This window comes from Gekko japonicus, unplaced genomic scaffold, assembly GCF_001447785.1.
Source record: "Gekko japonicus isolate JY-2015 unplaced genomic scaffold, Gekko_japonicus_V1.1 scaffold2261, whole genome shotgun sequence".
In the NCBI taxonomy this organism is placed as follows: Eukaryota; Metazoa; Chordata; class Lepidosauria; order Squamata; family Gekkonidae; genus Gekko; species Gekko japonicus.
In genome coordinates, this window is record NW_015175431.1 from 199,719 (window position 1) to 220,647 (window position 20,929).

At 42.1% G+C, this 20,929-nt stretch overlaps 1 protein-coding gene across 1 annotated transcript; it reads right to left on the reverse strand.

Annotated features, from left to right (window-relative positions):
• Nucleotides 1-971: 971 nt before the first annotated feature.
• ZDHHC6 (zinc finger, DHHC-type containing 6) lies at nt 972-20,289 on the reverse strand. Its single transcript, XM_015425840.1, has 11 exons — nt 20,224-20,289; nt 13,491-13,961; nt 12,152-12,243; nt 11,754-11,913; nt 10,085-10,246; nt 8,811-8,864; nt 5,622-5,789; nt 5,465-5,506; nt 4,072-4,217; nt 3,937-3,980; nt 972-1,563 (listed from the first exon to the last, which is right to left on the reverse strand). Exons 2-11 carry the CDS (start codon nt 13,755-13,757, stop codon nt 1,460-1,462), a joined length of 1,239 nt encoding a protein of 412 aa, XP_015281326.1. The 5' UTR covers nt 13,758-13,961; nt 20,224-20,289; the 3' UTR covers nt 972-1,459.
• Nucleotides 20,290-20,929: the final 640 nt, after the last annotated feature.

The window sequence follows — 20,929 nt, forward strand, 5'->3', positions numbered from 1 at the left end:
AGGGTCCTCAGAAGGTATACTGAACACTGAGTGAATGGTGCTGTCAGATGAAGCTGCCATGAGTGTGGTGTATGTTTCTAATTGCTTTGCATTCCTTCTCATGCGCTTAATTGCCTCAAAGCTTTAACGCGTATCTATCAAGGTCACTGGAGGTGTTGGTAGTGTCTAGGTTTCGTGGGAGCTTCTTACGTTCCGAGCTTCGCGGCCGTTAGAGAATCTGCCAAATGCCCACGCGCGGGAGCCCATCTAATTGGGTAGTACTTGGGGGGGGGGCGCATACAAATGCCCTATATCCTATTAGGCGCATAGGTAACCCGCCATTCCTAACAGTGTTCGTGTTACTGCATCTATGGCTTTTCAATAAAAGTAAAACCTTCTTGGAAGCGTGTACTTCGCTGTCTTGCTGTGGATCCTGACAGGTGCCTATGCTATCAGAAAGCACCCTCTCAGAGCAGTTTCATCTTAAGACTAAATTGTTAAATACAATGAGGTTCTATTACTATGCATTTTTAAGAGCAGTCCACCTGAAGCAAAGGTAAAAGTCATTATAGGAAGGAACACAGGAGTGTTGCACAAACATGATTCCAACAGCAGTGTCAGAAGGGCAAATGAATATACCTGCCTGTATTCACGTTTCTACAGACACCTTACCCATACTGCTTTCTTCTTCACTGTATGGTACAGAATCCATCTTTAACAAACCTGGGTTAGTAATCTACGTATTTTCTCTTATTGCAGAGGAAACCACTGTTGAAAGAAACATTTTGGACAGGTGGAAGATGGATGCCCTTGTTCACTTTAGCAAATGGAAGGGAAGAAAATGAATTTTTAGGCCTAAGGAACTTGGGAAAAAACACCCAAGTATTTACATTAATGTCTTCTCCTACTGTAAAACTTCACTGCATTAATTCTGCAGTAAACTCTTCTATAAACAACCATCACAGACTACATACAGAATACATATTGGTGTTTATTTGTGAGTGACAAAAATTCACATAATTTTTAAAATAAAAAAAATTATTCCAGGTATTAAGCCTTTTACTTGCATCTGCACTGATCCAAATTTCTCCTATTTCAAGGTGGGAGGGCGTGGTGAAAGGGCAACTTGAGGAATGTAACAGTTAAGTAACAAACAGAATACGTCATCTAGATGCCTTCTAATGAAAAGGACTTTAAAATCAAGAAGTGTACCGTTGGTATTAAATAAAATGAAAATGGATCAAATGATGATCTGAACTATAAAATTTCAATAGCAAAAGGCATCCTATGGAATGGCTTCCTCCATTTTAAAAATGGCAAAAGTGTTAACAGTTAGGGCACTGGGGCACCTATTCTTGTGAATACACAAATACACTTTTTGTTCAAAGCATAAGTATATAATATGCAGAACAGTTCAAGTAAAAGGACAGTGGTCCAAAAGAAAAAAAAATCCATTTACTAATACACGGACAGGGAAGTGCTATCTTGTTTTCTTTTCTCCATCCAACTGTTGATCAGTTTCAGAATCATATAGGCATTTCTCTACACACCTTCTTGGGAACCAGCCTCTGATTCTCTTCCCATCTTAAGAGAGAAAAACAAGCAAATTAGTGACAGAAGACAGCAATGCTTTTCAGAGATCACCCCTATATTCCTGCCCCTTCCACCAACCAAAGTATGTACAGATGGTTGTGGAGTAAGCTTTTCTGGTCTCACAGGTGGATACCTAAATCAAAGTATCTCTGGCCTATAATGCCAGCACACACTACCCATCTGCAGTGATTTCTCAGAGATTTAATAATGCACTAAAATGCAAATAAAATGTTCCCCCCTGTTCCACAAAGTACTGGGAACTACTAGTTGTGCCTATGAAATCATACCATTGGTCCAGATAACCTAGAATGGTCTATCTCAAACTGGCTGGCAGAGGCTCTTTATGCTTTCAGGCTGCTGCATGAGATCTTTAAACTGGCAATGCCAGGGACCAAACCAAAGACATTTTGCCTTTTCCAGTCATGATGAAAGTATGGCTAGCTGGAAAGTTATTACAATTTAAGGGCCATACATGTACAGAAACTGTAACGTGATGTGCCCCTAAAAAGTGACCACCCTAAAATTTTTGTTCTGCATGGACATCACTTGTTCTCAGTTGTTTGAATGAGAAGCTATAAACTCTAAGGATCTTACAAGATAAAGAATGATCTTTATAATTTATATGAAGATACCTGACAGTGTACAAGCATACTTCTTATTTAAACATATTCTAATAGCAAAGTTGGGATATCTTTGGATACTTAAATCTGGTGACTGGAGCTGTGAACAGGCAAGACAGACCTTTCTAAAATGCTGGCAGTTTAAAAAATCCAAAGATGATAGGGGCACCTGTAGCTTTAAGCAACAGATTCCCACAGTAGCTGTTGCTAGGCAACCACAGTATTCCAAGCCTGGTTTCTGTCTGTAAAAGGTCAGTGGAGGAGGCAGGGCCCTTTTCTAGCCTATTTTGGGAGGACTCACGGCAGCCAGCGGTGGGCCTAGAATTGCCAGCTTCAGGCTGAGAAACCCCAGAGATTTTGTAGTAGAGTCTGAGGAAGGCAGGGTTTGGGGAGGGAAGAGGCCTCAGCTGAATACAAAGCCAACCTCCAAAGTAGTCATTTTCTCCAGGGGGACAGACCTCTGTTGTCTGGAGTTCAGTTGTAATTCTGGGATGTTTCCAGGTCCACCTGGCGGTTGGCAACCCTACCCTAGGCCTGGAAGCAACCTCTGGGTGACTTGATACCACCCAACTTGCATGACTGAACTGGCCTGGCTTCTTGCTACTGTTCAACAGCAGCCACCCTATGAACACCAGTGTAGTGTACTGGTTAGAGCTTCAGAGTAAGGTCTGAGACTCAAGTTTGAATACCCATCTTGCTGCAGAACCTGACTGGGTGATTTTGGGGATTGTCAAGAGGAGGGTAAAAGGATAGGAAACCCCTTGATTTTTTTTTTTTTGGGGGGGAAGCCTGATCGGGGGGGGGGTTGAGGAGGAAAGGGACCTCAGAGGTGTAATAATGCCATAGACTCCACCCTCCAAAGCAATCAATTCCAACCAGTTCGGTGTAGTGGTTAAGAATGGCGCACTCTAATCTGAAGAACCGGGTTTGATTCCCAGCTCTTCCACATAAAGCCAGCTGGGTGACCTGGGGCCAGTCACAGTTCTCTCAGAACTCTCCCAGCCCCACCTACCTCACAAGGTATCTGTTGTGGGGAGAGGAAGGGAAGGTGATTCTAAGCCGCTCCAAGACTCCTTCGGGTAGTGAAGGGGTGGGGTATAAAACCAACTCTTCTTCTTCTTGAAGAGAACTAGGGCTGCCAATCTCCAAGTGAGGCTGGAGATCACCCAGAATTACAACTGCTCTTCAGATGACAGAGATCAGTTCCTCTGGAGGAAATGGCTGCTTTGGAGGGTTGAATTTATGGCATTATACCCTGCTGAAGTTGCTTCCCTCCCCAAACTTCCACCCCCAAATCGCCAGGGATTTCCCAACCTCAATCTGGCAACTCTAAGGAGAACTGATCTCTGTAGCCGGGAGATCTGTTGTGATTCCAGAAGATCTACAGCCCCCACCTGGAGGTTGGCAACCCAAGGAGCGAAGAAGGGACAGGGGAGAGACTATGGAGGCTTTCAGGAAATAGGAAATAGTGGGAGAGGGGGAGGTGAGATGCCTCCCGCAAGTCCTTGCGGGTTCCTACTTGTTATAGTAAATTTTGTGCACTGAAGAAATGCTTTCAGCATTCCTTTCATAAGCATCAGAAAGAGTTTGATTTACGAAAAATGAAAGGAGAATTTGAAGATAACTTCTTGAACTTGAAAAGTGTAACCCTTGAAAAGAAAATCAGTCTATCAAATGATGTACCATTAGCAGCAGAATTCTTTAAAAACAAACAAGCAAACAAAAAACTAAAAAACAAAGTTACCATCAGTTGTCAAATCAGTAATTTTGTCTCCATACATCCAGTGTCTGAAAGATAAGGAATACATTAACTGGGCATGACATTTGTTCCAGTAACACTCTTCAACTAAACTTCAAACAGAGACATGCTAATACTAACTTCAAGCCTCTAGTGGCTAAAATCAGATCCCCTTTGTTGAGTGCAATTCTAGGTTCTTCAGTGCATGGAGTGGTGAAGAAGGTTCTCAAGCCTTTTGTGAGAGGGCAGCAGGCACCACTGTAGTCTTCTATTGCTCGGTACCGTACCTGCCATTGTTGAAAAATCACAGATAAAATGTACAGTCTGATGCTACTTGACGACTACAAACTGCCGGCTATTATCTTGATCTCTGTGGCAGAGAAGAAACATGTAGTACATTTATCTATGATCTTCCCGACTCAAGGAATGTAACCGAGGGAATACGATTAACTGTATGTAAACACTGCAGTCCTTCACGTCTCTGATTTATAAAAGCCACCTGGAAGTCGCATGTAGAGATTCAGAAGAGTATGCAGACTTCTCGCACAAAGAAAGAAGGGCAGACTGGAGCAGAGAACTCTTGGAAGCTTCAATTCTGGTGTCTTTTTTTTAACTTCTTACCTCCTTGGGGATATACAACCTTTGCATGGTTGGGCTCATTAAAGCACTAAGGATTTAACAAGGCTTTCCTGTGACAATGAGATGGATATTATTATCTTCTCTCCAGCAGGGCAATGGGGGGGGGGGGGGGGGGGGTGAGCATAATGCACTTCTAGTCGTGACTTATGAAACTTATTTTCTCATCTAGTCAGAGCCAAACTGTACTCAATATCAGCAGAGTTCAACTTTTTTGGTACAGGCAGTTTCTATTCTCCTTTTTAATTTTTTTATTCTATTATTTTATGTTTTCCATATCAATAGCTGTCTCTTCCTTCCTTCCTCTTCTTCTGCTCCCCCCCATCATGGCACTGCAGGTGTTGCAGACTCTAATTCAGGTCATGACTTAGCGGAAGATCAATGCTTTATGCTGTAATGGGGTTTCTACCATAATAGGACTTCGTGCCTTCAGTCAAACACAAAATGTTAGAGCAAAGTACCTTCAAAAGGATATTTTAAATTAAAAGTATCCCAAGAATAAATGACACTTAACAGAGTCCAAAGGAGAGTTACACGGGATCCAACTAGACACGTTGGCATCCCGTGGCTGCCACAAGGACACCGTCATAATTTTAACATGATTTCAAAATGCTGAAAGGGCCTGATCCTGATTGGACTTACAACACAGCACTCTTGTTTCCTCAAGTGCTGAAACTGCTGCAGGCGTGGTGTCCTGCCGTTCTGGCACTTCATAAAGCATGGGGGAAGGTCAAGAGCTCCTCAGCCCGCTGCAATCACAGCATTCTAAAATCACTTTAAAATGTCTTGTTTGGCCCTAAGCCCACTGACTTCAGGGTGTAACTCTATTTAGGATTGCTTGGTCAGTCCATATCGATTTCGGAAGATGCTAAAGAAGAAGCATCCCAGGTGTACTTACGCTCCTCACTCGTTTGTCAGCTTTCTGTTTCAGTTGCTCTATCTGCAAGAAATATGCACAGAAAGATTACAGAGCATCTCACCTGACAGTGATTTCTCAACTTTAAAGATAGTCAGGTTCATTTCAATGTGGGTGAGGGGATGGGTGTGGTAATTACCGTCAGACTATACTGATGAGCACCTTCCCTCACAGGCCACTCCAAGCCATCTCCCTCTGGGATTCCAGACCAAGTGAATACTTGCTTGAAGTTACTCCACTTACTTCCCAAGTCATAAGGGAAAACAAAAGTCTCTCTCGTTTGGTAATATTGGATACGGTCTTTGGCCTATCACGAAGGTACATAAGTACAGTAAATTCTACACACTAACAATAAAATTCTAACGCTAGTTTTAAGTAGTACTCAGACTACATGATCGGCAAACTCTGGCTTATGGGTCATGGAGGGTCAGTTGTAGATATCAATCAATTCAAAGAAGTGAACAGAGAGCCAGTGTGGTGTAGTGGTTAAGAGTGTTGGAAGTACCTGGGAGACCCTGAATACCAACTCATGCCATGGATGCTCGCTGGGTGACCTTGGGCCAGTCACTCTCTCAGTCTAACCTACCTCAAAGGGTTGTTATAAGGAGAAAACTGAGGACAGGAGAATGATATAAGTTGCTTTGGGTCCCCATCGCAAGGAAAGGCAGGGTACAAATGAAGTAAGTAAATAAATAAATTGAATTAAAGGAAGAAGCTCATAGAGTTCAAGCTAGCCAAGAACACAACAGAGATCCACCACACCAAGTCACTTAGGGGGCCGCAAGGGAACCTAAGAGGATGAGGAAAAAATCTCAGTGCATTTTTCAGAATTCTAAGCTAAAAGGCAGGCTAGGCTATGGAATAAGGGCGCTAAACTCCAGCTGACATGGGAAGGCAAACAGGATTAACTATTCTGGAGATGAATCCTGAAAGAAGAACAAAAGCAAAACAGTAGAAGGTTCCTGAAGAGAGGAAGTGTGTTGTATGTTTGTGGGGAATGTGGTCCTCCGGACATGATCAGATCAAGAAAATTTTCCACCAATGAAGAATAATATGAACTGATTTTTGAACCAATCTGTAATTTAAAATATTACAGTCTGAAACATTACAAGCTTCTGAATTGCGTCCAGAAGTATTAAATTTACATTTTGGCTAGCTGTCTGGACCTGTTTCTAAAAGGAAACCGAAATGGACCATGTGGATTAAGAGATCTGACTCCTCATGTCCCCTGGGGACAAAGTGTACACATAGAACAGTATTTTTTTAAAAAAAGAAGAAGAAGAGATTGGATTTATACCCCACCCTTCACTACCCAAAGGTGTCTCAGAGTGGCTTACAAACTCCTTTCCCTTCCCCTCCCCACAACAGACACCCTGTGAGGTAGGTGGGGCTGAGAGAGCTCTTGACAGAAATTGCTCTTTTTCAAGAACAGCTCTTATCAGAACTATGGCTTGCCCAAGGTCATCCAGCCAGGTGCAAGTGGAGGAGCAGGGAATCAAACCCGGTTCTCCCAAATTAGAGTCCGCACACTTAACCACTACACCAAACTGGTTAAAAGGAATAACTGGAAACTTTTACCTCAATGGTTATATTTCACTATCACAGTATCTTTGTGTTTACTGACATAAACAGTTCTTGTATACCTCAAAACTTTTACTGTACTTGTACATCCCAAGCTTTCTACTGCACTGCCTGTTTTAATAAGCCTTTTGTATTTTGCATCATACTGACCTCTAGTGATACACAGTAAATAACACATTTTGTAATAAACACACACAACTTTATTTACCATACTGCATCTAAAGTACCCATCTCTTTTACATATAGGACATGTTCTATCCATGTTAATTGATGTGTCAGCTACATAGGGGCATGAGGTTTTTTTTTTTTGAATACCTAAATATTTCTCTTTACTTTATTAAACAGGGAAGCCCTTTCTGGTTAGGGAACTAATGGACAAACAGACATAAGTGTTCCAACAATGGATTTATGTATAAATATTATATCAACAAATGCAGTTGGCGCACACTTTTTTGATCATGCAGAAAAGGTCCTTGATCTTACACTCAAAGAAAGAAATATGACAACTTTAAAGAAGGAGATGAAATACGTTACATCTGTAAGTCATTGGACAGTTATTTTCTGATAACAAATGTACGCATAAATCTTATTTCCCACTAAATGTTATGAAAGCCATGGGATATTTCAACAGATGAATTTAAGCTGTGTTTTCGATGCAGATGAAAACACAAGTAAGGATGTTATCTGCACTGAAGGCTACATTTGGATTTTGTTTGTGATGGTCACAAATCTGGTGAAATGTCAGACTGGCATACTCCCCTCCAGTGCTCCCTCTAAGCTGTGGGGTCTTGTGAGCAAAAGTTCTACTTTGTGCGCTACTGGCATTAAAGTTGTGAGTGAGCAATTTGACTACTGTATAAATTAGCTTGAAGCCATTCTTCCTGAGCTAAGACAAAAATGTGTGAGCCGGAGGCTAAAAAACTGTGAGCTAGCTCACACTAACTCAGTTTACAGGGAACACGGCTTCCCTCCCCTAGTGTACTATTTCAAACTGGTATCCTTCAACTAATTCCAGTCAATTAATCAGTATTCTTAACCAGGATTATACTCTGGTTAGGAATCCCAGTTAAGGAAATAAATTACATTTCAGTTTATTAAGGTACCACATTCAGACACTGCAACTCCATGGTTTTGGCAGAAGCCTTTGTCTTCAATTTTATTGAGCCATATGAGGGGAGGAAGGAGAGAATACATAAGCCTCACATTTAACCCGGTTCATATCTGTTGCAATCGGTGCCCCCCCCCAAATGTTTGAACAATGCAAAAAAGAGCTTTTGTGCTTCTGTTAGATAAGCAGCAAGGTACTCCTCTCAAACCTCTCCCGACCAAGAAGCTGCTACAGGCTCAGTTGTCCCCTTACCCAGGCACTTACCATCTTAAGCACAGAACAACCATACTTATGGGAACTGCAGAGTAACATATCACATACGGGCAAAGAGGCATATAGGAGAAGAAAGATAATTATGAATTAAGCACAACAGAGCATTCAACCCTTCTAAATAAATGCATACTGTGCTCGCCAAGTTTGACTCCTGCTTAAAACATCTTTCAAGGGGCTCAGCTGAGATAAAAGTATGACGGGTTCCCATTGGCAAGTGCTTTGGCTGTAGTTAGACCCTACTAACGTATAAGAACAGAAACAGTGGGGCCTATTGTTTAGCTTCCTGTTTCAGTATACAGGGGCAAATTGCAAAACAGATTAGCATCTGCAATACACTTTTAAAAATGCATTAGAACAGAAACTTACTTTTTCTTCAATCCATGATTCAATTGAAGTTTTGTTCCTTAAAATAACTTTCATCTATGAGAGAGACAGAGAAAGATTAGTTCTTAACATGCTACTTAAAAAGGTACACTGGCTTGGGTCCTAATCTCACTTTCGGTATGCTGTATGCATTTCCACTTGTGGAAGAGGGAATGTTCACTGAATCCCTACTTCATGATGCAGCCCCTCCGTTTCAGCCCCTAAGTTTCTAGGTATCCACTGACTGGGGTGTGTGCGTGTCACACTTTCAGGGGCACAGAAGACTTCAGTGGCAGGAGAAAAACTTGCCATTAATGCAGTACAGCCCCATTATCACTACTTAGGACCAGTGTTCCCTCTAAACTGAGTGAGTGTGAGCTAGCTCAGTTTTTTAGCCCGCAGCTCACACATTTGGGTCTTAGCTCAGGAAGGACGGCTCCAGAGCAAACTAATTTATGCAGAAGCCAAATCGCTCGCTCACAACTTTAATGCCAGTAGCTCACAAAGTAAAATTTTTGCTTACACGACTCCACAGCTTAGAGGGAGCACTGCTTAGGACCCACAGCCATAGTCAGCAAACACAAAACAATTTAACACAATCTGCACTGATATTCTTTAAACATGTCATTTACACAAAAGCCAGCATATAGGGAACACGTCTTTTTGAAAGCTTTTCAGCCAGTTAAATTACTTTGAATTGTTTGCTGATGGGGGGGTGGGGCGGGGAATAAGACTTACAGAACAACAAATTATTCACAGTACAATGAATCAAAAAGAATTACTTAGTTTTTCTTACATCACAGACAGTACTCTAGAACAGGGGTGTCGAACTCATTTGTTATGAGGGCCTGATCTGACATAAATGAGCCGAGCCATGTGTGTCATAAAATGTAATGCCAGGTACCAGAGACATAAACTTTATAAAGGACACAAACACAACATTTTTTTAAACTTAAAATAGAATCATGCTTAAAACATTAGCACTCTTGCAATATTTTGTTTATTTAACAGTGTCTAATAACTAACACCTCTTGCTCTGAATTATTGCATCAAAATGTCTGTGCTGTTGCCATCTTGAGTATGCTGTTTGGGTGTGTATCGGTAAGCTGCAAACCTACGATGCAGCAGCAGCAGCAGCAGCAGAACTGGAAGAAGCAGCAAAAGACAGCCAGTTCCACTGTGAACATGATAGAAGCACTCTGGGGGCTGCAAGTTTGACACCCCTGCTCTAGAAGTACCAACATGTGCCATTTTGTTTTTTAAAAAGTGAGACTCACTTGGATTGCAAACAACATTCCAACTGCTATAGTTGTCCCCAAAGCCAGTCCCAAGGCAAATAAAGATGCAGCAAATGCAGATAATCCAAAAGGTATAATTGGGCGGGGGTCTCTTTTGGCTACACTCATATCGATCTTTACAGAACTCCAGCCAAAGGATACCTACGGAAAGGAAACAAAGATACAGAAATTCAGAAAAACAGCCAGTTATAAAAGCAAATAATCAAACAAAAACTCTCTGTTAGCATGACTGTACCTTGGCACATCTTCAAAGGTGATTATAAGATCTTATTACAACACATGCCAAAGCAAGCTAAAATTTGCAGAAGTTATATTTTGCCTGAAGGAGATCTTTGATTGATTAAAAACATGCTTTCTCTATGTTTTAATCACAGTCTAAGTTTGAGTGCATGATTCATACCACACTGGCAGGTAGGTTCTGGAGACCTACCAAGCGAAGAGAGAACTGTGCTTGCAAACCAGTCGACAAAAATGCATTAATTACAAATTCTATGCCTCCTTCTAATGCATTTGTTTATTGTTCCTTTCTAGTTACAGTTTTATTTATTCATTGCTGCAAAGTATTTCAATTTTAGGAAATTTTTGTGAGATTTTGTGCAGGCAATAAGAAATGCCTAATTTCAGGTCAGAACACATATGACACTGCCTTATACTGAGTCAGACCATTGGTCTATCAAGGTCAGTTTATCTACTTTGACTGGCAGCAGCTCTCCAGGATCTCAGATCGAGGTCTTTCTTGTCATTTGCCACCTCATAGTTTTAATAAGAGGTGTTGGGGATTGAATTTGGGCCCTTCTCCATGCTTAGCAGATGCTCTACTACTGAGAGGCCACTCAGGTGCAGGAAGGAATAAAGTGGGATAAAACAAAAGGTACTACCTATACTAGGGTTGCCAACCCCACCGGTTTGGCAGGGGTCCCCCGCTTTTGGGGGGGATTCTACCCGCCGCCGGCCAAATGGCTGCCGGGGAAGCCCCGCCCCCAAGCCCCAACACCCACAGCCACCCCATGGAGATCGGGCTCATGGGAAATGCCAGCTTCCTGCACTTAAAGGGGCTCCTTTACATGCAAGGAGCTGGCATTTCCCTGCACGCAAATCTCCGCTCGAGATCAGGTGCGCGGAGAAATGCCAGCTCCCTGCACTTAAAGGGAGCCCCTTTAAGTGCAGGGAGCTGGCATTTCCCAGCGCACCTGATCTTGCTCCTTGCACTTAAAGGGGCCCCTTTAAGTGCAGGGAGCCGGCATTTGGGCACGTGGGGAAACGTGCGGGGAAACGCCAGCTCCCTGCACTTAAAGGGGCTCCTTTAAGTGCAGAGAGCTGGCATTTCCCCATGCAGGATCTCTGAGGAGATTGGGCGCGCAGGCGAGGAGGGGGCGCGCGGACGGACATCCCCAACGTGATGTCATCACGTCGGGGATGCCCTGCCCCCTCTGAGAATCCCCCCCCAAGTCCCCCACTGGGGGCGAAGATGGACTTGGCAACCCTAACCTATACAGTCTCCAAATCCGAAAACTGCAATTTGATCATACAAATGTAATCTGTTTACAATCGTCACAGTTGAAAAACAGAAGGTATGGATCACTTTCCTTTTCAGAGGCTAGTTAACTCTCTTTGTTGACATTTAAGGTATCCAAGAGCATTTTCTTACCCTGTTATAAAGCTGAGTGTACATGGTCATGATAAAAATGAAAGCAGCATGGATACATCCTAGGGGGGCCAGGAGAAGAAAGAGAGTAAAGGAGGCATGATTCTGAAACCCACAGCAGTTGTTAATCCAAGGACAGTGATGGTCCATCTTCATCACACACCTAGAAAACAATTCAAATCAGTGCTCTTGTTTAGTGTTCTAAATTTGTATTTAAGGTGGGTACAAATGTAATGTGGGAGTTTGGAATGGGGATTTATTTCTAAGGTCTAAAGGATACATAAAGCATCAAAATGTTTCCAAGGTGCTGTTTACTTAAATAGATGTTAATAGTGTTGAACAATTATTATTATAATATACATACAGATCTCTATATTGGGGGGGGGGGTTAGTAGTGGTACCTGTTACACTTTCGGCAGTGATGTGAGCGTGGAGCCTTGTAAGACTGGCATACTTTACAGTACTGAAGATACATGCAGTCCTGAGAGTTTTCCTCAAAATGTAAAAAAAAAGGCAGATGCGGAGCAAGTGTTAAAATTTGCAGACTACATCTCAACCCCTATAGTTTTGTTCTATCTGGGTATGGTTGGCACATCCTTTCTAATTAGAGAGAACATATATGAGAAACAATCCTCACCCTTCATTCATCTGGCATTTACCTTATATAAAAAACACTTTTATGCACATTCACACTATCTGCATAACATAGAATTGGCATCCCCCCCCTCCCATTTATAACTTCCCACCCATCCTGGTAACATTCTGGTTGCTTCCACACAGAGGTTATGCTCCACTTCTGGGTTTTCCCCTGCTTTGATGTAATCTTTCCCAAATCTAGTTTGGTGTTTAGAAATTTTGCAATTAAAGCACCTTTGTACATGTGGGGGCTGAAGGTTTGCATTTTTAAAGGTCCTACCCAAACTGGCACTATTTCCCCCATACATCACCAGGTGGCTTTATTATTGTTTTTAATCAGCAATTGCTGGATCACTACAGAGCAATAATTTTATAGTGATCTAGTGCTAGCTCCTCTGAATTTCCAGCTTTCATTTAAAAAGTCTAAAGGCTAGAGACCTAAAAAAAAAATGAAAGCTGGGAATTCAGAGGAGCTAGTAGATCACAGCAACCGATCACTAACACTTCATTACACTGTAATGATCCAGCAACTGCTGAATTTTTTTAAAGCCCTGCCCACTGGCACAGGGAGAAATGGCAGTTGCAGAAGGCCTAGGAAAGAACAGTGCAGGGAAAACTGCCATCTGGACACCCCATTGCCACTGCAAATGCCTCTGCATTCACAGTGGCAACAAGAGCTGTATGGAAGCAGCTTTACTTCCAAGTAAATATGCATATGATTAGGCTTGAATCCCCACTTTGTTCAAAAAGACATATTTCCAAGTTGATATGCATAATACTGCTGCCTTAGTCTCCATTTTCCTATGTAGCTGACCAGATTTTGTTGACCAGACTCTGTGTGGTGCTGCGTTTGTCATTCATACAATTCATACAATTAGCAAACACTGGTCAGGACAGGAACTTAAGTTATGGATAAGATTCTAATTTCACTCTGGAATAACGGGGTACAAATCTGGCTACCAACCAGATGGCTCCCCTCTTGACCTGATTCAACACATCAAATAAATGGGCCCAAAAATTCCATTCTATGCTAGAATCAGGTTAGGAAATATCATTAACATTAATCTTTTTTTCTTTTTTATTCCAATTTTATCATTCGCTTACTGGCTTCCATCCTATAGGAACATATCCAGGGCCAACAAACATGGCATTGAAGTAGTTGTAAAGAATCATAACAGTCCAATTGATAAGCATGATGAAATTGATACTTCCTCCTGTTGTGTCCAAAGGCCAGTACCACAGAACAGCATCGATCATAGCCATGGCAGAACATATTGCTATCACACTGAGAGCTATGATAGGGCCCCAGTGGCACAGCCTCTTCAGTTCATGGAGATTTTCAAACTTTATAACTGAGCAAAGCATTCCCATTTTGCAGCCAAGTGCTCTTCTATTTTAAATAGTTCCTTTCAGGTACAGGTCTCCATTTGACGTAAGTTTTCATCTCTATAGCATTGGTTACATGTCCAAATAACACAAGCAGAGGAGATTAAGCCATTTCTGGAGTTTGGAAGAATCATTAGGTAGCAAAACTCTTTTTGTGAGACTGCGGGAAAAACTGTCTCTACAAGCCACCTAAAAAAAAACAAAGGAAGAAGAAAAGCCTTCAGAATAATTAAGAAGTAATACTCTTTAGAATAAAAGGAACTTAAAAAAACACACCATCAGACTGCTGCTTACACAAATTTTGAGAGACCTGCTCCCTGCAACTAAGAATGCAAACAGATGTAATTTAAGGAGAGCTATACAATACACACATAACTATTTCATTTTGAGATGCATTGCAGGTCAGGTATCCTCTAGAATTCTTTCTTACTCATATATTGGCAATGGAAAAGACGTACTTGTAATCATTTCCAGAAAAATGTGGATTTGATTTTTCCCCTGGAATTTTTCCAATTCAAATTTAAAGAAATAATTTAAACATTTAAATAATTTTAAACAAAATTTAACATTAGCAAAAGAAGGCAACTGCACCCTGTATAAGCCTGGACCATGTATGAGCTCTAGAGTTTGTCCATACTTCATATATCCCAAATTTAGCCTACCTACAATGTCTGATTTGCAAAAACATGTGCTGATCAGAAGCACAACAGCCCTAAAAACTGTAGATAAACAAATACTGTATCTACCTATATGAGGTGGATAATATTCCATAGAAAAAGACACCACTGGAAATTTTTCCATGGAAAATTACACATCATTAATGTAATGTGGAAAAGTACTACTGGACTTATTATTTAGATCATAGGTCTTTAACTTTTCCTGAAACAGGACCCATATTATCCACTGGCAGCATAATGAGACCCACTTAGCTGAAAGCATGTGACAGTCACATGACTAGACAAGGGAAGCCAGAGTTATGACCTCACCCGTGTCAAGGCTGCAACAGTGGTAAGGAAACACAAGTCAAGCACTTAGGAGCAGTACTCAAGGGAGAAGCAAGCAAAAGGTCACAATCATGGGGGGATCCTCTCCACTGCTGAGCGTCCTTGCCTCACTGTCCTACTGCTCCACTAATCTTCCATGCAAAGAGAAGCTGCAGTTTTGGTGCACGAGTGTATACTTGTACACTAGCAGTAGGTTCTTCCAAAAATCTGCAGTAAAATATGGCAGCTCTACAGATGCTTGTGACGTGGTAAATGGGTACCGCAACGCACCTGAATGTCCTGACACATGGGGTGAAAACCAGTAGTTTAGATAAAGATAGAAAACCTATGAGTGGACAGAAGGGACTAAACTACGTGGCTGAAAGAGAAATAATTATTTCTTTGAGCAGTGGAATTTATGTGGACACTAATTATGTCTGCCTAGCATCATGGAGCTGTGGTGGCTCAAGTGATTAAGACGCTGAACTGCAGGCTGTGGAAGGTCAGTAGTTCAGCAGTTCGAGACCCGGGTGCCGTATGATGGAGTGAGCTCCCAGCTCCTGCCAACCTAGCAGTTCGAAAGCAAGAAATTGCAAGTAGATAAATAGGGACCACTTTGGTGGGAAAATAACAGCGTTTTGTGCGCCTTGGTGTTTAGTCATGACCACGGAAACGTCTTTGCACAGCGCTAGCTCTTCGGCTTTGAAACGGAGATGAGCACCGCAACCCTAGAGTCGGATTCGACTGGCTTTCGAGCAAGGGAACCTTTACTAGCATCATTTATTCATCACAAACCCTACAAGTGTAAGTCCTTTTTGTTGCTATGCTCTTAAATGTCCTGGCCAGGAACCAATTAGGAATCCCCAACCTTTTTGAGCCTGCAGGCAAGTTTGGAATTCTGATGTAGTGTAATGAGCACAGCGACAGAACGGGTGCCATAAAAGGGCTGCTGAAGGAGGCAGAGTCAGCCACAAAACCTTCAGTTACACAGCACCAGGAAAGGTATTGGCGGGCACAACTCCCACAGGCGCCATGTTGGGGACCCCGATCTGCTATGGCTGTGGATTTCTTCACAGTACAGATTTGGAAACCCAGGAGTTTCAAGAGCAGTTTGTGATGTAGTAGCGGAGTCAGTTTGTAAGAGAGAAAAGGAAAAATCATACACACAAACCTAAGCTGCTCTTAGAATCCCAGCCACCATGGACAGCAATAAAAATTATTTAACTTACTCTTCAAATACGAAGTCTTCCTACTGTACTGGACCTTGGTATATACAGGTGTGTGATCCCTGGTACCCCTCTGGCCTCCTCTGTCACATAGCTAATTTCCCCAACAACAAGGCAGGCTGTTGGCAGTATTAAAAAGTGGAATTCCTTGATTGCTACCTTGAGGACTAATGATCCCAAAGAATATTGGTCATTGGTAACATCAGCCTTCAGTGTAATAATAATAATAATAATAATAATAATAATAATAATACCCTTCTATATTCGTGCCAGTGAATGAGCACTCAACTTTTCCAAACTTTATTTTTCACCTGTGCCTCTATTAACTTGGAAGAAAGTCTCAGGCAATTACTCCCTTGGCTTAAGATCTTGCCTGAGGAAATTAAAAAACCTTCTTGGCAAAATGAAAACTGGGAAAGCTCCTGGCCCAGATATAATTTCCATTGAATTGTACCAGTAGAACATATCAGTATAACATAAACTGGTGGGGCTCTATTCTGGCTCCAATTTTTTTTTAGTAATAAATGTAACTGGTATAAGCTCAAGCATGTGGAAACAAGCGATTATAGTACCTATCTATAAAAAAGATGATAGGATGAATCCACCTAATTACCATCCAATTAGTCTCTTATCTCCATTAGGAAAACTCTATGCCTCTTTGTTATTACAGAGATTATTGTTCTGGGTGATTTCTGAAAAGATTCTATGTCCTGAAAAAGCAGGCTTTGCTACTGGAAGGTCTAAAATAGATCATTGCTTGGTTTTATATCATTTAGCCAGGAAATATATTTCAGCTCCAAGAAGCATATTATATGCTGCTTTGGATCTCCGGGCAGTTTTTGATTCAGTCCCAAGGGACCATTCGTGGGGCAAATTAGGGAAATCTTAAATCAACCAGATTGCTATGATTAATCAAGAAGTTATTTATTTATTTTTCACATTTATATCCCGCCCTCCCCAGTGGGCTCAGGGTGGCTAACAAGGGCTGCTAACAATGGTGCTCAGTCAATTACTAATCTCATATGATTCTTCTTCAGCTCGTGTTTGCTATAGTTTGGAAGGTCACTTGTCCAATTCAAATCTTTTACAGAAGGATGTTCTGCAAGGATGCCTGTTAGCTCCATTATTAATTTGTATGTAAATGATATGGCATCCTGTATGATGCAGGCTTTGGGTTCTCTGTCAGGATACTCAGCTTCAGGCTCTACAGTCCAGTTCAGTAAATCAGGCAAAAGTACTTTTATTATCAAAGAAAAGGCAAGGCAACCTTGATTAACAATAATTAGATGAACAAAGGAAAACTCAATGTCCTTCATTGGTTGCCAAAATACAAATAGTCATTAAAATCAGCTGAAACTTACTCAAACTCCAAAAGGTAGGAAAAAATCTGCCCCAAAGATGCGCCCTTCCTTCCCCCCCACCTTTTGGCTTTTAACCTCCGAACAACCTGTTAAGAGGCTATCCCTCCCTCTATCCAATCCAGCTGTTAAGATATCTCAGATGTGCAGCTCTTGAGAAGCTAAGAACTGGGCAGTTTCTGCAATGATTTGCAAGGTCGATCCTCCCCCTCCTGATTTCACTCAGTTCTTCAATGTTGCTGTTTTACACACAGGCCAGTCTCTTCCTTACACATCCCTTTTGAGAACCCCCAAATTCCATTCTTCTATGTTGGCTAACACCTCATTATCAATAATATTATATGCTGATGATGCACTTATGTTAGCTAGATCTCCTTTGGGCCTCTGATGATCATTGAAGGTCTTTTCAGAATATTGCAGTCCAGGAGGGTTGACAGTCAATGAAAGGAAATCAAGGTGTTTTCTAATATTAATCACCTGAAGAAGTACAACTGGCAAATTAATGGGAAACCCATAGAGCAAATTAACCAGTTCTGTTATTAAGGAATTCACTTCCAAGCTAATTTGGCCTGGAGGGCCCATTTTAAGAATGCTCATAATAGGACCTTAGTTGCAACAAAGGCTGTAATACTTTTTCCCCCCAGCAAAGGTGGCCAGTTTGCTCCTGCTGCTATTTCAGTTTTTTATGCAAAAGTAGGTGGTCAACTTCTTTATGGACCTCTGGTATGAATCGAGAGAGATGCTAGATTCCTTTTGTCACTATTTTTGCAGAAGATCACAGGGATGCCAAGTTGTGTGCCTAATGTCTCTTTAAGGGCAGAACTGGGCTTATAATCTCTGGAAGCACGTGTATGGGTAAGGGTTTTCAGGCATTGGCTGAAAATGCTATTTGCCACAGAAGCTAAAAGGTGCCTCTGTCTATTAAAGTCGGACTCCTATCCTACCCCTTGGAGGAAATTAATGGAGACTAGACCCCAACTGCTGGGTTTCAGTAGTAGTGATTTGGAGATATTGGAAAAATAAGCAGCACCTTCGGTGTTGAACAAATGTCTGTATAACTTGGTCTTCATCAGCACCACGAATAGAACCTGTAGAGTATGCTCTGCTTTATATTTAGGATTGTCTTATTCAAAGGCATCTTTACCATATTTAGATTTTGTAACTGTTCCTTGATACAGGAGAACATTTATGCTTGCAAGATTAAACCCCATCCAAAGGATAGTCAAACAGACTTTGAGACTGTGCTTCAGGACAAATAGAAACTCTGGAGCATTGCTTACTGGAATGTGGTGCCTTTTGCAGTATTAGGGATCTGTGGATTATTCATCTTTTCTGCAATAATGGGGGGGCTGAACAACAGACAAGGTTAAGAAACTTCTGGCGCTTGTGGATATAGGACTTATATTGCCGTAGACTTTTTATTTTTGTTCATATAATTAAATTCAAAGGACCTCAAGTGTAGTAACTGGGTTGGTTATTTAAATTATCTATTTTTGTTGTATCTACTGTGACATTGCTCAAGGCCTGTACGCTAAATGAGCAGTATAATTAAAGTAAGGTATTCAGAGGTTTACTTACCCCATATTCTACTTAATTCCAGTAATTGGTAAGGATTATCTACTCCCCTTTGATCATTTCACATGACAATGAAGGCCAAGTTAGACTTCTGCAAAGCCTCAGACACTTCTAGAATGTGCTATAGTTCCTTTCACTTGGCAGTAACATAAATTAAGTGAGGAAGTTAGCTGACTTCAGCTGCATGGTGTTGTCTGTGGGCAGCCGAAAGTATTACAGAGCAGCCCAAGAATCATGCAGTCAAAGGAAACATTTAACTTGCCTTGTCTCAGTTTATAGGCCCTGAACTGTTAGAGTGAGACACACTGCTATATGTAAGTCAATCAGTAGAAGAGAAACTGTGAGGGTTGCAATAAAAAAGCATTACACTTTGAGCAACTAAAAGGCTGTTTACAGAAATATCTAGTTGCCTATGCTAGATAAACTGGAAGAACAATGCCAATCAGCGGCATATGAGTAAGGAAAGGAACTTGGCCAAGAGATTCATGCATTTGCTACTATCTCAGTGGTCTTTAGGGCACAGTTACAGGAGAAGTGAACAAGAGCAAGACGTGGTAGCAACAGAAATAATGACAGCAAAGCCTCCAAACAAACTGGTTAGTCCCCTTTTGGGGTTGTCTATTCTTCCTGACGTGGCAAAACTACATTATCTCCTTTTTTAGTACAAAACAAAACTGCTCCAGGAGACAATATACGACCCCTCCCATAAACTCTTCGAGGGGGAGGAACAGGTTTCCTCGCCCCTCCGAACTAGACTTACATCCTACAGCCAGTGTTCCCTCTAAGCTGAGTCCGTGTGAGCTAGCTCACAGTTTTTTGGCCTCCGGGTCACACATTTTTGGTTTAGCTCAGGAGAGATGGCTCCACAGCAAACTGATTTATGCAGTAGCCAAATCGCTGGCTCACAACTTTAATGCCAGGAGCTCACAAATTAGAATTCTTGCTCTCAAGACTCCACAGCTTAGAGGGAACATTGCCTACAGCAGCTCTGTGTTTTTAACTGGCGATCAACAGGCGACAATTCAGCAGGTGAAGCGGGCACCATGTTGGATTACCACCCCGCTAGCAACAATTAAATACACTGACTGAAGTCTTTTTAAAAAGGCGGTAACAGCAGCAGACTAACGCATTGCCCTGCGGCTGGCGCGAGCTCAGGCGGCTGACGATCAGGCTGCTGCCGCCGCTCCCTTCCTCTCCTAGTCCCCCCCTCCCGCCGAGGAGGGCTCCCGTATTCTCTTGCACGCAATGGAAAAGGCTGGCGCTTCCACTGCCTCCCTCCCCGCTCTCAGGGCAGAACGAGGCGCCTTACCAGTGCGGAGCAAAGGACCGATTGCTTGGGGAGAGCCTCTTGAGTCAGCACCGGCCATGCTCTCGGTCCGCTCGCCTCTGAGTTCACTTCCCCGGGGCACCTTGACTGCAACCCGGACATGCAACCCTCCAGTTCCGCCCTGACTTCGGCGTGTCTTCAGTAGTCTGCCAGGTTCTTTGAGAAAATACTTCCGTCCTCTACATAGAAGCATTTCTATGGCAATAGGCATTAGTGGGACAATCCTGCGATGAGGAAAAAAGTGTGCTTGCCCAGGCTCGAAGGCAAAGTCCCACTCAACGCTTGCTATCTGGAAGGGCAGTCCCGTGGAGCCAAGGCATATCTTCGGCCCAGTGACATCCCCCCCCCCCAACTTCCAAGAGGCTGAAGCCTGAAAAACTGCAAGGGTAGCTTCTCACAGTAGTAACAGTGTTTTAATACGTCCCAAAAACAGACTCGTGGTTTCTCAAAGAAGTGACATTTATTACACCAATAGTTTTGGTGGCCTAGAGCCACTTCAATGGATACGTGAAGAGACGAGGGATTTGCTTTAATTAAATGTTTCTCGCCTACCAAAGCTTATGCTATACATTATGTGCCAGTCTTTATGGAACCACGAGACCCCTTTTATTTCACATGAAACAGACGAATGTAGCTGGAATATGTTAATAAGGGATAACAGACAAAACAGGGTGACTTATTAGGGACA

What these genes read in the sequence shown, in the direction of transcription:
- ZDHHC6 (XM_015425840.1), bottom strand. Translation starts at nt 13,757, where the DNA reads ATGGGAATGCTTTGCTCAGTTATAAAGTTTGAAAATCTCCATGAACTG. An exon ending in TTCCTATAGGATGGAAGCCA is followed by an intron (nt 12,244 to 13,490) that starts GTAAGCGAATGA and finishes TTACATTTTGAG; the next exon opens with GAAAACTCTCAGGACTGCAT. An exon ending in CACTGCCGAAAGTGTAACAG is followed by an intron (nt 11,914 to 12,151) that starts GTACCACTACTA and finishes ATTGTTTTCTAG; the next exon opens with GTGTGTGATGAAGATGGACC.